This window comes from Rhipicephalus microplus, chromosome 10 (assembly GCF_043290135.1).
Source record: "Rhipicephalus microplus isolate Deutch F79 chromosome 10, USDA_Rmic, whole genome shotgun sequence".
Taxonomy (NCBI): Eukaryota; Metazoa; Arthropoda; class Arachnida; order Ixodida; family Ixodidae; genus Rhipicephalus; species Rhipicephalus microplus.
The window spans coordinates 7,341,444-7,358,947 of NC_134709.1; the positions used below are offsets into that span (position 1 = coordinate 7,341,444).

A 17,504-nucleotide genomic window follows, 5' to 3' on the forward strand; every position below is an offset into this window, starting at 1 on the left:
CACTTTCATAAAAGGCACTACATTTGTAAAAAACCTCCTTACCAAAATGAAACACGCAAAGGGAAAGGGCCTCCGCACGTGACACTCTCTCCCATACCAGGCCGTGCTGCTTCCTTCGGCGTACTACCGTCGGCGGCCGTTCCCACGCTCGGGCCCCGTAAGTTCTTTCATTAACTGTTGCTTTCTAGAAGCGTCCTTAAGAGCGATGGGTACACCATTGCTTACCAGGTGCACATGCGACAGCGAGGCGCCCCGACATCCTAACAACAGCGCGAGCGAATATGGTCGTTTACCTGCCGCCACTATGTCTCGGTCAGGCTAAGTGGTCGCGTCCCCATGTCATTCTCAATGACACGCGTGCCTGTTAACAATGGCTTAGACTCGGACGGTGGCGCCGGACCTGCCTCTCGCTAGACGCTTTTCCTAGTAAGCTTTCCCCTTCTAATCCCGAACGGGGGCGACCTTGACTGCTCCGTTGGTAAGCCGTAAATGCAGCGTGTAGGCGCCTGTCCCAGGCTGGAAAACATGATTTATCCCACATTCCATTAAAGTCAAAAAACCGAAGCTCTGTAATGGCCAGAGAAACAAACCCAAAGGTAGAAGAGTACAACGAAAGACTTAAAAAAGAAGCAGAGGAGTTGGTTTTGCACAAATTTCCTGAGAAGATACTGGAGCTGGAAACCTTGCTCTCGCGACAATATGATTATGAGAGACGCCGTAGTGGAGGGCTCCGGAAATTTCGACCACCTGGGGTTCTTTAACGTGCACCCAAATCTGAACACACGGGCCTACAACATTTCCGCCTCCATCGGAAATGCAGCCGCCGCAGCCGGGGTTGGAGAAAGAGACTATATATGTGTGCGATATAAGGCGCGTTTGTGGAACCTCGTCCATGTGCGGTGGTGGTGCAGTCGGTAGAGCTCCGGGCGTTTATTGTCGCGTACCAACGAGCTTTTTTTAATGCATTGGAGCATTGGGCGACCCACTCGTTACGCTACAGTCGCATTGCGCGACGACTGGTTGTTCTTTCGCTGTTTTAAAACGCTTTATAAGTGGTGATAACGAGAATTCTTTCCTGACATCAAGCCTGCCCAGGGCAGTTTTGCCAACAAGTCCCAAAGCACCGGCGTCGCTTAGTGGTAAAATACTGGGCTGGCACCCAGCGGACCCGTGTTCGAGCCGCACTGTGTCAATGGCGCTAGTTTTTTTTTTTTTCTAATTTCGTGCGATGTGGTTACGGACACCGGCGGCGGCGGACAACTACGGTGACGCGTGACGCGAGTTGTGATCTCATAACAGCTTCCGCTGTAAAACGAATACAACGACGACACAGTGGTATAGAAATGAGGTATATATGGTGCTACTGTCGGCAGCCAGTCTGGTACGCGGAGTTGTGCTACACTATGCGGTTTTGAAATGCGCCGAGTAGTTGCACAAGGTTCTAACACTATCCAGCCTGCAAAAGCGCAGCCGTTCGTCCCCACGCCCGCTCGCTTCTTCTTCCCATCGGTATATATACCCGATGCGCAAGGCCTAATAGAAGCTTCATTCAGTGTTGCGATGGTTATAATATACTCTTTCTTTGTTTCTGGCTTTGTCGGAGGCTATTCTTTCTTTAGAGTTCAACTTGTTGCCCCATTTTGAGTTACGTAAATGACGGCTCGGCGGGGGGCTGCAGCTATAGTACACGACGACAAAATGGGGCTCTCTGAATGTCTCCTTTGAAGTCCCGAGAGTGGTTCCCGCGACGAGAGCTGTACACGGAGTGCCTTGATTTACGACTTCACATTGCGCGGGTCTTCTTCGTTCGTTGCGTTCCTCCTAGATATTGCTCGTAAATTTTCGGCGTTGCCACCGTTCGCTGGCTATGGTTCAAACACGTGGTTCTCTTTCTCCATTCATCTTCGCTTTGCCGTACCTTCATGTCATTTCAACCTGTTCGCAAGCGTGCGTGCGTGTGAGTGGGGGGGGGGGGGGGGTAGTGTGCGCCCGCTCGCACTTCTTTGTGTAATGGTGGTTGCGCTTTGTTGCTTATTTCGTAGTTCTGTTGTTTTCTTAAGCCCTCTACAATTCCTGGTAAGCTGCCCTCGATCAACATGTATTTTTCTTGTTCACATTTCACTTCAGACTCCAAAGTTTTAGTTTTCGATTAAACATATCCAGCGTTTAAGCTTTCTTTGTGTGCTCAGCACGCTTGTCAATTAGATTTTGTTTCCGTATAAATATATCAAAGCTGGTAAATGTTCCCAACCGCCCGTAACAATTTTACGTGATTGGAGGCCAGTGATAATACGTTAATTTTGGCCATCTTCAACTCTTGTATGTCTTGTCTTTGGCTATACATAATGCGTTATGTTAACTGTATGCTGGAATGTGTCGGGTATGCGCCAGTGGCCTTTCGAGGGAGGTTGCTGTTTAAAGTTGACGTCAGTTGGGTGAAGAAAAGACGCCTATAAATCGTTCCGTGCGTGGTTCCGATACGTTGGATAATTTATTCAGACTTGTTCAGTGACCATGTTTCATTTCAAGCCTTTCCGTCTATTCTCAAGCGCATACCCGATTTCACTCCTCCCTGCATTTTGCCGTGCGTGCATGTTTACGATTGCAACATTCGCCTTCATAGACAATATCGAATGGGGTAGAATTTAATTAGGTCTGTCCAGTATATTATTTTTCTATAACTTTTTTGTCGTCGTTTTTCTCATCATTGGTTTAGTATGGTGGAATAGAAGGCGATTGTCGATGTTTCGTGGACTTTTTTTTTTTGCCCTTAATATTAGTATGTACACCTCTCGAAAATTTTTTCTCTCTTTTTTTTTCATTCTAGCACATTGACATTTCCTGAAACGTTGTATGTTAAGACACGCCAGGGTGGTTTGGTCGATACGAGGTTTGACTGCTGAGCCAAAGGTCGTGATATCAAACTCCGATCGTCGCGGCCGCATTTCGATGAAGATGACATACTAGAGGCCCGTGTGCCTAGGTTTAGGTGCTCATTAAAAAAAAAAGGCGCAGACTGTCGAAATTTTCGAAGCCTCCCAATACGGCGTCTCTCACAAGCAGATGCTGGTTTTGCGACATAAAACACCTACATTAATTAGGGTAACACATGTTATGTGTCTCGCTTCCTTACAACGCAGTTCAATTGATTTTTTTTATCGATGACAAATTACGTAGTTCCTGGCGAGCTGAGAGAAACCAGGTATTTATGCCTGAGGCGCGAAACTAACAGTGTCCCAGCGACTTTTGACACTATTGTCCCGCTTCATTTTTACTTCCGAGACATCTAAGTACTGAGCACTTTATATGAAGGGACGGCTGTCGTAAGCGGTCGTCATTGGCGTAAAGCACTCAAAACCACATGTATCTTTGCTGGTTGTGCGCGCTCCCGCCAAAGTAGTCTTCCTCTTTTTGTTCTTCGAGTGCCTTGATGGTGATATCAGGTGTGGACATTATCACTGTGGCTGCGGAAACGCGACAACACAAACCACTTATAAAGTTTTTAAACAGGAAGTAAGCGAGAAATAGAAAAAAAAGAAAAAGGAGGGTAGGAAGATGAAGGCAATACATATGAATAAGGAGATAAAACTGGAAAGGAGAACTAGAAAGAATTATGACGAAAGAAAGAGAAAACTGACGAGAAACAAAAATGGCTGCTCGGCTTCGCAGTTCTTTCAGGATTGGCACCATGAGGGCAGAGCTTCCTCATTATTTTTCTCTTATTTTTCTGTCTATTTGAACCTTTCAATCTCCCCTATCCTGTTCTTGCGTGCAGGATAGCAAACTGGTTGTCCTGAACTGGTTCACTTCCCTTCCTTTCCTTCTTCGCCATTTCTTCCTATTTCCGACCATGCTCTAAAATCCTGTGTGCTCTGCCGTTCATTGAAATCCGCAGTACGACATGTCGCTCAGAGCTCTCGCGGTTACCCGCCAGAACCGCGTTGTGGCCTCAACAACGCGACCGCCTTCGATCCATCACCGCTAAACGTACGCTCGATTGACCGATCCGTTCCCTCCCCGCGACATCGGTGACGACGTCTTCTTGGCGACAAAGACGCAATGCGTTTCTGTATCTCTTCTTGTGTCGTGCGACATCGCCATTGCTTCTGCTTTGTTAATGGCAGTGCCTGTTCTTTCCGTTCTCATTTCCTTCCTGTTCGCTCGGCTCCTTTTAGAAGCGGAGCTTGCTAGCTGTTTTTTTTTATCCTCTCGTGGTCTGGTATTTTGTTTGTGTTTTGTTTTTCTCTCTAAAGCGTTGCTGCTTACAGTGTATTGTTGCTGTACACAGGAACGAAACAAGTTATTTGTTTAGTAGTACATCACTAAACGAATAACTTCAATAAGGGGGTGGGTATCAATGTGTTTGCAGTCAGTTCGTCGTCGATTTGAGTATTGCTTTTCTGCCGTCATGGACATCTACCTGTCATCTTTTCTTTTTTTCTTTTTTCTTTCGTGGGCGCAGAATGTATCTTGTTTCCTTTTAACTTTTTGTTTTTGAAAGAAAAAACAGCGGATTTCAGGAGAATAAGCTTTCTGTAAAAAATACCATACATGACATTACGTTGGTGTACTTTTAAAAAAAGCACATCTGTAATCTTCATTTGACTTTGCTTTATCACCTCTCGAAGGTGATTTGGTTGTACCGTTGACAGAAGTTGTTGCAACTGTGTAACGGGGAGCAGTCTCTTTTTTTTTAAATATATATGTTATCATTCGCTTCACAATACGAATACAAGAGCATGGTGCACGAAACATGATTTACAGCATTTATCAAAATCTTGAGGCACATGACAGATGTTCCACTGGACATGTGCTGTACCATGAAGTAAACATAAACACATTATTGCACTGTATTAGGGCATCATTTCTTTTGTCTAGGTATGCATCATGCGGACGTTGTAGAGGCGTTCGCGCCGTCGCCTGGCTGCGCCGAATACGACGGCGTGGCCTGGTACTGCTTGGTCGGTAACAAAAGCGCACTCTTCACGCTCCCACTACGCAACTCACCGCAATTTCAGTGTTACAATAAACGGTGCGGCGTCACAATAAACTAGGTTTGATTCGTTGCGTTTCTTTTTTATAGAATTAAAGAAAGTGGGGAAGTTTTCGTCATTTTTGGGCGTTCGCTACCACTTTTCTCTATATGTTAATCCTCTCTTACTGACATGTTTGACCACGTACGTTGTGCCATGTACGGTTCACAAATGTTTTCTTCCTGCATCCCTGTGATTATATCTTGCATGTACTTCCTTCTCTTCACCCAGAGTGGGTGGCGTATGGGACAAACTCGCAACTGCAATAACGCTTGTTAAAGGAGCATTATTGAGCTCGCTAGTGTGTAGTTGGTTCTAATGCTTTAAGGTGAAACGCTCAAGGTTAACCAGTCAACTACGTCTCGTAGGCTTGGAGGTACTGAATTAAAAAGAACCATCAATTCTTTTTATCTTGTTTTTCACGGTGTGTTGAAATCCTCTCTGGTAGTGGCTAAACTTGCGGCGGTTCATCCTAAAAGCGCTTGTTTATTTTGTCAGCAGGATTTTTGTATATGAGAAATTATTAAATGAATTACAATACATCTTCTAGCAACGCTCATAAGTGATATCGATGCGAGTATCCCTCCTCAGAAACGGTTCATTACGCTCGACGTTCTGCTTTCGCTTCGGTGAATGCTGCAGCTGTGTTCCTCCACTTTCATTTTGACATATTCAACTGTTTTTCTTGTAATATTAAAAGCACGTATATTGATTTCCGGTCCCCCGTTGCCACTTTAAGTCCCATTAATTCTTCGCGAGCCAAACACTTCTGGTACTTCTACAACACGTCGGCAGGTGCCGCTTGGCTCTAGGTTAACAACCTTTATGCTTCCGCTCATGATAATCTGATACGTCAAGCGAAGGTGTGTTTGTGCATTTCAAGTGAGAAAGGATTATAATTTTTAAGAAGTGCTCTGGATTTCAACACTTAATTCAACACAGCATTTCAGCGCGTACACCAGTAAAAGTTCACCTAATAGGAATCATGTGCGCCTTCGCCTTTCTGCCGTGAGGTGCGCCAAAAGGAACTTTTTTCGAATTTTTCGTGACTGTTTGTGAAAAAATAAAACTATAAGTTAGCGTCTACTAATAACAGGAGAGGTTTTTTTTCTGTTCTGACTGGCTTGCTACGGGGAGTGAGGTTTCTATTACTTCGGCTAATCGTCACCTAGTCCGCCAAGTGATGTAAGCCTGGAAGACTTCCAACTTTCTGAAAACAAGATTCGTTTTAGCCAATACAATAAACAATTTTTCCATTAGTGGAATTATCTCAGTTCGTCTTCTGGGTGGTTACTTGTCCCTCTAGGGTCAAAAAAAAAAAGGCTAAAGCAACTGCATGGAGTTTACTGTGTAGGTTACAGCTTTGCGCATTGACAATGTTGCAAGTGGGATTGATAGTGTCTTGGTTACGTCTGTTATATCGAATTCGCCTTGTCAAAACTACGCGGGAAAGAAGTTGAACAGAACAATATGAAAGAGGAGGCAGTGGCTGGTCTGGTGAGAGACGAGCCTCCGGGTATTGTCGAGATAATAGCCCTGACGGTTCCGGAAGAAGGATTACGAAGACGCTAATCCCGGGGGGTCAGCTTTCCGGCCGGAGCCGTTTGTAACGAGGTGGGTGGCCAGCTCTTACGTTTCTAAGGAAGGGCTTATACTGGCTGGTTGAGTTCGCTCGAAGCAAAGGTAGCGGGGTTCTCAGACACGCGTTGTGGCTGCACTGGCGAAGTACTTTTATTCGCAGGCTCACGACTGCGTGCAGCGTAGTCTATGGCGGTGAGTCCTCAGCCAGCAACAAAGGCAAGCGCAAGAAGTCAGTCGTTTGCTCTCGCATTCCTTCTTAGCAGCGGATGCAGTGATGACGTGCATCTAAGCTCCGTGTACTTCCTTACGTGTACAACCAAGGAATTACAGTGGTCCAGATAAATTCAACGCCTTTCAGTACGTAGGCACGTGGCCTTGCCTGGAGATAATGATGAGGTATAGGAAGTGCCATATCGCCGCTGATGGCACACATGCGTACATCGCAAAAACGATGGTTGGCGTGTGGTTCATGAGCAGTGGTTGATACCGCGGTGAATCCAAGAATACCCTGCACAATGAAGGACGGGGCTCTAGTCAGTGTCATGGCAGTTCCGGATCCACCGTGCCCATGACTCGTGTAAGTGTCCTCGAAATCATTACTTTCCCTGGACATTCGTTACACAGCCTGCTGTGACGCGCTATAGGTATTTCGGACAGGTACATCTCGGTGAATTTATACGTACATATCGGATTTTGGAACCGAAAGCATTGAGGAGGCAGTTGTGATCTCTCAAAATTCCCATATTTGCATGATCAGCCCGCTTTCACTCAACACTTGTAGACCTGACCACCCCATCTGTCGCTGCCATTATTTTACAATATACATAACTTTTGCGCTTCCATAGCGCGTGTTTTGCTGGTCTATTTACAGCCACATTGCATCCTACGAATCATTGATTGCCTGTTCACTTTCCATTATACTTCAGTGCGGCGCACTTTCGCCAAGCATGGCGCTTGCGCCAAAAGACCCGTGCATCATATTCAAGGAACCTTCGGTGTAGAAAGCGTCGTGCAAGCTATGTCTGCCTGATATTTACTTTCTCTTTGCCTGTGTGGGATTTATTTGTAGATTGCATCTGTGCTTTTTTTCTGCCGTACGCTGCATATCGCTATGCCACTACGCGTTGTTCTAAGGTTGCAAGTTCGACCCTGCGTGCCTGCGGAAAGTTTATTTTTTTCCAAACCTATTAATTGTTTTCTATTGGTGTCACAAGTACGATACCTACTTAAAACAAGGTAACAAAACATTACCAAGGTAATGTTCTGTATAGCGTCCTCAGCTTCATTGTCTCTTGGTTTCGTTAGGTTGTGTCAAGCTGCCTAAAAGCAGATTTTTCTCTCACTCTCTATGATCTTTATTGCTCATGAAATAAACATCTGTTCTAAGTATTCTATTCTAAGTGTCTAAAAAACTGCCACGCTTTCTTGATCGATTCCCCCTCCACTCATTTGTATAGGTCACTTTAGCTAGCTGCAAAACACCTGAGGGTCACCTTGTCTTGGAGCGAGTAAATGTCTAGCCTAGCAACCTCATTGATATCCGTAGGTTATCTCGTATAATTACAGCTTAGTTTTCCTTTGTTTCTGTGCTTTATCATTTCGGTAATATTTACCTATATCTCCTACAGTGCCGTCCACTCTTAAGGGGATCAATGGCCTCCTAGACTGCGCGTCGGCGACACCAGCCGGTGCCCCATCTTGGAGGTCACGCGTGGACACGCCTCAACGCGGCTGTGAGCCATGGCCTCCGAGACTGCGCGCCGGCGAAAGCAGCCGGCGCGCCATCTTGGAGGCCATGCGTGAACACGCCTCAGCGTCACTGCGCTTTGCGGCGCACCACTGCAGACGGCGTGGCCGCGCATCCAAGCTTAGTGGATTATGTGCGAACGAAATCATGCGCTTCTGGTATGCGCTTAAGCGCGCCCGTACATTCAGAAAATGATGGGTTATAACTTACTCGTATTGATTGTGTTAAACAGGTGTTAGCGAGTGCTTGCGAACAACTGTCGTACTGTTGCTAGAGAATGAAAGCCTGAAGGCATTACCAGTGAGGGTGTAGAAGGACGAACGCAAAACTGCCGCCATTTTGACTTTTGTTGACTGCGTCGTTCAGTCCGTTTCACCTAATTCATTTCGTGCTGCTCTGATGTTGCCCGGCTCACTGCTCCGCATTTGTAAAAGATGACAGGTACTTTAGAGGATTTTAACAAAAGGGCTTTCTTTTCCCATTTAAGCTTACAAAACTCTTTAGAATGAGATTTAGGTGGAAACTTATTGATTCATTGGTTGATTGATTGATTGATTGATTGATTGATTGATTGATTGATTGATTGATTGATTGATTGATTGATTGATTGATTGATTGAACGATCAACATTATCTGCACTGCATGTAACTTAGGCAGTGAAGTGCTTTAACTTTTTCCTCGTATCCAACTGGCGAGCAGTCTGGCCGCAGGCTACGCATTTCGATTGCTTTGCCTTGTACTGGGCCCTTTCTCTAAACGCTTACGGACGAAGGAGCACCGATTGTGCCTGCAGGAAGACGCGCGCGCCCCGCGCCCCGCGCCTGCGATGCGTAGAGGCGTCTGTAATGCCCCGAGACCCATTTGTCGCTGCGTGCTTATTTCCGAGCGCTGCGGCGGTCGGATTATGCATTCAGGCGCGGCGCGCTTCGATTGCGTCGAAGCGGACGGCAGCCGCGCGGGCGGTCCTCATTAATTACGACGTCTGGGCAGCAGCGGCCCGATTACGCCGCTGGACACATCCTGGAGCCCGAAGGCATCTGCCAAATGCTGCCGCTTCGACGACGGAACAGTGAAAGATGAGAGCCGAGAGAATCTGTCCCGACACGCCCCCCGGGGTCTGCGACGAGAAGTCGTCGCGTTGAGGGCCTCATTCACGCGGAAGGGAGGCAGACGGAAATTTTCGTCCTCTCTGGTTGACTTAGCGACTCGTTGGACCTTCGTTAAAGCCGTCTTTGCAATGCAGTTCATTATTAGAGTAAAAAGGCATTGTAAAAGAGAACGACAAAGTAGATCTAAGGCCTGTTTTCTTTCCTGCGAAGAGAGAAAAAAACTAGGGAGGGGCGAAGCGTGTAGGAAAGGGTGTTTCAGCTCTCCTAACGTGAATTTCGGGGAAGAGCGTAGCATGCAGTGTTGTGAGATATAGATATTTCTTTGATGAGGCACTAGTTGCGCCAAGCCTGAAACAGGACCTGTTGGGAAGGATGTTTCCGCTCCACTAACGTCGTCAAAACGTCAGTTGGAATGCATCGTACACTATGGTTCTTCTTCTTCTTCTTCTTCTTCTTCTTCTTCTTCTTCTTCTTCTTCTTCTTCTTCTTCTTCTTCTTCTTCTTCTTCTTCTTCTTCTTCTTCTTCTTCTTCTTCTTCTTCTTCTTCTTCTTCTTCTTCTTCTTCTTCTTCTTCTTCTTCTTCTTCTTCTTCTTCCTCTTCTTCTTCCTCTTCTTCTTCTTCTTCTTCTTCTTCTTCTTCTTCTTGTTCTTGTTCTTGTTCTTGTTCTTGTTCTTGTTCTTCTTCTTCTTCTTCTTATTCTTCTTCTTCTTCTCCTCCTCCTCCTCCTCCTCTACAAGGTAAGGGTGTTTCAGCTCCACTAACGTCATCGGCTATTTGTTGGCCTACGTCTTGCCTTCATTTTTTGAGGACCGGTGGCGTGTTGTGGGATTCACCCATTATGGCAAACATAGCGTACAGTGCCGAGAGGAGACGCCGACAAGCCTAGCCACGCACTTCATCAAGCATCGAAGGGGAAAACACCCAAATCGAGGATTCAAACGTGCTCTCGAGCGCTGCATGTGCACTCGCATGCCCGCAAGAAAACCGTCGTCGTGCTGGAAGATGGAATGTGATGTTATGGGCGAAGTTCCTCAAAATCAAGGCTTGTCCGTTGTCTGGCGTTGGCGTTGTATGCCGTAGCCCCCACTGACGATGAAGCTGATGACGATGAAAAATGAGCGCGTTCAAGACCACACGTCCATATTCTGCCATCGTGGCACAGCACACGCAAGGTACCCAGTATACGTGATCACGCTGACGACGATGATGATCACGGACAACGACTGGCTTGTGCAGTAGTGTGCCCCTTGATGTGCTCTATCTACGATGCATTTCGTATGACTGGAAACAACCGATAACCACCAGGGAAACGTGCCCAGACCTAACTCTTTGCCAACTTCCTCCTGGATCCGATGCCACTAAGCAGTAATAATGCAGACAAAACGAAATTCACGACAACATAACATACCAGTTATCACCAATAAACAATGTAAATTACTGTACACAGCTTGGAACTCTTTATGAGCGTGAGGAGTCAGCGCCACGAGTGATTTACAGTAACGCCGAGGGATCCCACTGCTTCGCCCACTCATCATCATTCACTTCGTTAATATGCCGTGATTTTGTATTCTAAAGGAGTCTACATTGAGAGCCTAACTGGCCGGGATAACCGGGAGATTTTACCGAAAGCCGAGAGACGTATTTGTGTGTAGGGCTGGGCAGAGATGTTCAGGAAAGTATTCCGGAATACAGATATCAAAATGCACGTGCGGGAAGTCTAAAATACTGATACCGAGATACATTCGTGAATGACGTAACGTGATATTGCGAAGATATTTCGCAAAAATATGAAAAAAAATATTCCGGAATACAAATGCAGATACATATATTAATGAAATATTTCAAGTTACGTGGATGCTGATCATCGTTGAATACATATATTAGGCGCAATATAATATTGCAAAGAGGATTGCAATGTTGTAGTGGACTAATTTTGCAGTAGATTTGATGGAATTGCTCGAGCTGGAATCCCATGCGCATTTTTAAAGTTTTATTTCAAATTGTGATTTAATTCTTGCGTAAATAATACAAACCGCATGTCTAAAAACAAAATGGCTACCATGGTGTGATATGTGTCCCCCTTCGGGGCGTTTCTGGAGTTACGCCACTGGAAGTAAATGCAACTTATGGGCCCAATTAAAATTATTATCTTCCAGTTCTTTTTTTTCTGTCTGTCTAGTATGAACGTATGCATTCAACAACGCCGTCCACGTCTGTGTGGAGCGCGCAGGCAGCAAGCTGAGCTCTGCCGGGGGGGGGGGGGGGGGTGGGGACAGGTTACGGCTGTTGCGGAGTCAGTGACGTCATGCGCTCGGTAGCACGCGCGACCTTATAGGCATGCAGATCTGTGCACACTGTCTTGAACCAGAACTCACATTGGTTAGCAGCTTTCTTTTTTTAGGGGCGAAGCTCCTTAAGGCATGAGTATGTCCATTCCTTGTATGCATATATGTAGTAGTACGTAACCACCGGTGGCACATACCCGCTCTAGAGCGCGTATGTGCCGTAGCGGATGCGAGATGGGAGATAGCGGTACTTAGTGTTCACTGGATGGACGCGCGGATTGATGGACAGACAGATTAGCAGACGGACGGATGTATGGATAGACGCACGAACAGACAGACAGATCGATGGACGGACTCACGGACAGACGCATGAACAGATGGATGGACGCACGGATGGACGCACGGAAGCAATAACACACGGACAGACAGAAGACGGATCGGCTGAGGGACGCTTCGCCTCGCTCATCATTATTCACTCCGTGGATATGCTGTGATTTTTTTTGTCGGCCGTACGCTTAACACTAAGTCATCACTCTTTCATGATACCGTGTATCTCGGAACATAACACTAACTCATCACTCTTTCATTCCCTGCATCTTGGAACAGCCTTGAGGCCCCTAAACCACACTGAGTTTAAAAGCGAGACAGTCGTTTCTTTCCCACCTTGACTACCATTCCTATAAAAACTCTATCTCCTCCTCGCCATTTATCTCTTCGTAAAACACGTGGAATGTCAGCAATAAGCGTTGAGCCAGGTAGGATTTCGCGCTTTTCGACCATACCGTGTTGTCTGCACTCGCGCAGTCGCAAATGCAGAAAACGAATTGAGATCATTTAAACGCTCATGACTGTCATGCGAGACAAAGCAGATTGGGCATGCGACTGCATGGCACACCAGGGAGTGGATTACACGGAGTGGACCACCATAATAATGTCCAGCTGGTCCTTATCGCATACCGGCTGTGCGGGTCGTGGGTGGCGGTTGGCCATCGGTTATGATAAGGTAACCAAGCCAGCAGCTCCTATAGCTCTGGCAGTACCAACTGCTGATGGCTGTGGCCAAGATTATGTATGGCAGCTGTAACAATGGGTGAGGGAGTTGAATTAATCTGGTCTTTATGCAGACCAGATAGGCGCTATACCTGTCTTATATAGCTCTCATTATGGCGAATTGGCGTCTTATACCGCGAAATCGCGGCACGGAGTCTGAAGGTGTTTCTCTTTTGTGGCGCAGGTTGCCTGTCCATACTCGAGCACGTCGCGGAGCCGCCGCTGGTGTCGAACTGCTCGGCGGCCGTGCTCCGCTGTCGCCTCGACACCGCAGGTCCCAACATCGAAGTCTGGTGGACGTTCCACGGCGAGAACGCCTCCAAGCTTCCGAACGTTGTGCTCGAGCCGCCGCCAACTCGCGAGGCCAGGGCGGTCTCCTCCGTCGCGCCGCCGGCCACAACACCGCCGGCGACCGCAGCGACACCGGGCGCGACAACCACACCGTCCAACGCGTCGGCCCACAACTCGACGACCTTGGCGCACAACTCCACGTCGTCTTCTAACGAGACCTGGACCGAGCCGCCGACCTCGCTGACGACGCCCGGTGGCGACGTCTTCTCGGGTGAAGACGCCGAGAACGTCACGACTGCGTCGCCGCAGGCCACGACAACTTTGCCGAGTGGCGAGGCGACGTCTTCCGAGGTCGATTCTTCCGGCGAGGATGAGGAGAAGTCTGCCGTGTGGACGCTGCGGCTGAACTGTCCGACTCTCGAACACGCTGGTAGTTACGCCTGCTACGCGTTATCGCGGAACGCCAGCGAGTTCATCTACAAAAAGGAAGCGTCCCTCGACGTCTACGGTAAGTGCTGCATGCTTTTCGTTTATCGCTGTAAGTTGCGGCTATACGATTATATGGTATATTCCTTTACATACGATTGAAATACCTAAGCTCGACTCTTAGCACTTTGCGATGTCAAGTCTCTACGACTATTCTTAAGCGTGTAAAGAGTTTTGTGCCGGCTGAACGACAAAATTGCGTGTCAGTCCGTCGGCCCATACGTTACATGACACGAATCGTTATTGATAAATGTATGAAACAAGAATAAATACTCTTGGCTGTGCTGGCCTTCGAATTCAGTGCCACACATTTGGAAGCCGAATCTTTTACCCACTTCACTAAACAACCACGATGCATAACGTGAACATGAACCATGCGAATGTTCCTCCGGTGGTAAGGAACGATTGTAAAATGGTGGTAACCTAATCATTATATGAAGGCTTCGATGAAATATTTCTAGATGGTTGTACACACACATGTAACGCTGACATGGTGCATTTTTTTTTGCTAGAATTATTGCGATTTGTAGTTAGCTGTGATAAATAAGTATCTTAAAAGCAGCAAATATATTGGTATTAGCTCTCGACACAACGAAACTCAAAGGAAATGAAAATGTCAAAATTCCAGACGTGCCATTCAAGACGTGCTACTTGAGAATACCGTAGGTCAGCGTTTTCTGTTACTCTCAGCCAGGTCATGATTTACTTGCATCATGCACGCAGCACAGTAATCGTAATGATAGCTTCGTTTACCCAACACGTTATATATATATATATATATATATATATATATATATATATATATATATATATATATATATATATATATATATATATATGGTCTAGTAGATCCTCCGTGAGCGGTCACAACGTGGTGACCGCTCACGGAGGATCTACTAGACTATATGCAACGCTATGGCCACTCAACCACCATGCCTGCCTATATATATATATATATATATATATATATATATATATATATATATATATACACTTGTCATGGGCTTAAATGCGACTACGTAAATGTATACGCATTCTTAGCAGGTTTAGTGTGCGCGTAAATGAAATATCATGATCACCAGAACAGTGCATACTTCTTATTTGATAGTACTCAAAGGTGTAATTGAAAAAGTAAAAGCATATTAGGCGCACGTACAGCTTCTATTTGACGAGTGTGCTTAGAACAAGGATGTCCGCAATATATATTTACGAAGTGTAGGTTCGCGCTAAAGTTGGTACTCCATGGAAATTTCTCGCACAACGGACGAAACAAACATGCGCAAACAGGCGCAAACCTGTGCGCATGTCCATGTATGTCTCTGCCTCTGTACAAGAAAAGAAGTATCTGATCATAAATTTACGATTTCAAATAGGCAAGCAAGATTTATAGAGGACGAAGATGTTGCGCTGTTTATTTTATTTCTATGTGCGGGAATGTTGTAACGCAAGAATTGCTTAAATCTGTTCGACGCTGCTTTATCACCAATCTTTCCGATACTCGTGTTACACGAGTGCTAGTCCGTCCCGCGAGGTCTCACACACTCCTTAAGAAATGTGGGGGCTTTTTGGTCCCCAAAATGGAGTTTTCATGTGTAGGAGGCGATATGCCTAAAGAGCTTTGACATTAGCTTTTTTTTTTTACCAAATCTTTTGTCGGGTGCAAACAGGGAACCCTACACAAGGAATTTTGTAGCTTCATTCTGTAGTAACAACGCGCTGCTAACGTTACGTTGTATCTTGTGGCCCTTATGAAGTACGAGTTATGTCTTAGTGCACCGTGTCGCAGCGTGAAATTTTGTCACTTCGCTCGCAGTATTCGGGATACCGTATTTACTCACATAATTTGCGCACTTTTTTTCGCGATTTTGGGGCCCCGAGAATGAGATGCGCAAATTACGCGGGGATTTCACGAGCGCATACGAAATATTGTGTCGCAGTCCTAACGCTCACAGTATATGCATCTAAAAAAGAAGAAAAAAATTGGAGCATGAACGAAGTGTACTTGTTAAGTTTGAAAAAATTGGCGCGAATTTTACCAGTCAGATCCAGTCACGCGCGGTCTAGTGGAGATCACTGATCGCGAAGTTTGATTGGGGATCATCGTCGCGGCAGCTGCCACCGCCCTCCCAAGGCTCATCTTCCTCGGTTCCGTCGAGCGCACTCGAACCGCGCTCGACGCGGTTTCTTGAAGCTCTTTCGACAATGCTGGGAGGAACTAGCTCCCATGATACGGCGATACCGGAAGAACTAAGCAACCACACATTATTGAAAAGGCCTCCCTCGATGGCAGGGAACTTGCATTAGCAAGCGCGCACAAGATCTCGATGGGCTGAGGTTTGCAGCCACTGTCCGGAGAGATCAGCGCCGGCAGTCGGTTTGGTGACGACTGTCTTTGATGAAGTAGAGGGCAAGACCTGCTTCATTGTGGGCTCAACAGACATCACATACGCACATGAAAACACAACTACTCAGCCGGTGAGCGCCGGACAATTCCGCCAAACTCCACCAGGCAATTTTCCCCTTTAACTGATAATAAAGGAAATACACAATTTATTCAAAATGTTACTCACACTTTAAGGTGACACAAAACAACAACACTGGAAGCACACCGAACCCGAAACCCTGGATAGCCGTGTCTTCAACGTTTTCAAACAAATACACCTAAAAGAGTAGAAAAACCATCACTAGCTCTTGTCTAGGTCAGGAAAAAAAATGCCAGAGTTCTCGAGACATCCTCTCGCGTCAGGGGCATCGACTTAAGCCATCAGCGTTGCCATGGAGTACACCCTTTTTGTAGCGTATTTCAAACGTATATTGTTGCAAAACGAGGCTCCAACGCAGCAGGCGGCCGTTCTTAGAGGACATGGTCTGTAGCCAGGTGAGAGGACAGTGGTCCACTTCCACAATGAACTTGCTTCCGGCAATATAACAAGCCAGTTACTGGACTGCCCAAACCAAGCACGCACATTCCTTTTCGCTAGCGCTGTAAACCTGCTCGCGAAGGGTGAGTTTCCGGCTAACATAGAGGACGGGATGCTCTTGATCCCCCTCATCCCTTTGACTAAGAACTGCCCCCATGCCTCTATCACTAGCGTCGCATTGGACTATGAAAGGCCTCGAGTAGTCCGGTGAACTAAGCAAAGGTTGGCTCGACAAGGCCGCTTTCAAAACGCGGAAAGCCTTTTCTTTCTCCTCATCCCAGTCGACCATTTGGGGCTCGGTCTTGCGCAACGCGTCAGTAAGAGTGCTGGCAATGTCGGAATATCTAGGGATGTACTTACGATAGTAACCAGCTATTCCAAGAAAAGCCCGAATATCAGTTTTCGTTCGGGGCTGGGGAAAGTCTCGGATAGCTGCCACTTTCATTTCAGAGGGACGGCGATGCCCTCGACCGATAACATGCCCGAGATAGAGTACCTCTGCTTGTGCTAGCTGACACTTGGGCGCCTTTACCGTTAAACCTGCTTCGCGTAGGCGTGTCAGTACTGCTCTCAAATGCGCCAAGTGTTCTGGCCAGGACGAGGAAAACACGGCGACGTCGTCCAAGTAAGGCAATGTGAAGTCCTCTTGACCCCGCAAAACCTTATCCATTAAGTTTGAAAAACAGTAAGGCGCGTTCTTTAGGCCGAAACTCAACACTTTAGGGCGGAATGTCCCCAATGGTGAAATAAATGCAGCATACCGGCTCGCCCTCTCGGTGAGCGGCACCTGCCAGTAACCTCTCACTAGGTCTAGCGTTGAGATAAATTGCGCGCTGCTTACCCTCTCGACGCGTTCCTCAATGTGGGGAATTGGGTATGTCTGATCCTTGGTGATGAGGTTTAACTTACGATAGTCTACGCAAGGACGCGGATCTTTGCCGGGTACCTCCACAAGAATTAACGGGGAAGTGTAATCACTTTCACACGGCTCAATCACGCC

The 17,504-nt window shown here is 46.7% G+C and overlaps 1 protein-coding gene across 2 annotated transcripts in view; it reads left to right on the forward strand.

Annotated features, from left to right (window-relative positions):
- LOC119181903 (tyrosine-protein phosphatase 69D) overlaps nt 1–17,504 on the forward strand; it is a 710,121-nt gene that overhangs the window by 582,096 nt on the left and 110,521 nt on the right. For both annotated transcript variants that reach the window (XM_075874953.1, XM_075874954.1), the window contains exon 2: nt 12,991–13,605. In XM_075874953.1, the coding sequence (XP_075731068.1) occupies nt 12,991–13,605 (615 nt within the window). The remainder of the gene's footprint in view (nt 1–12,990; nt 13,606–17,504) is intronic.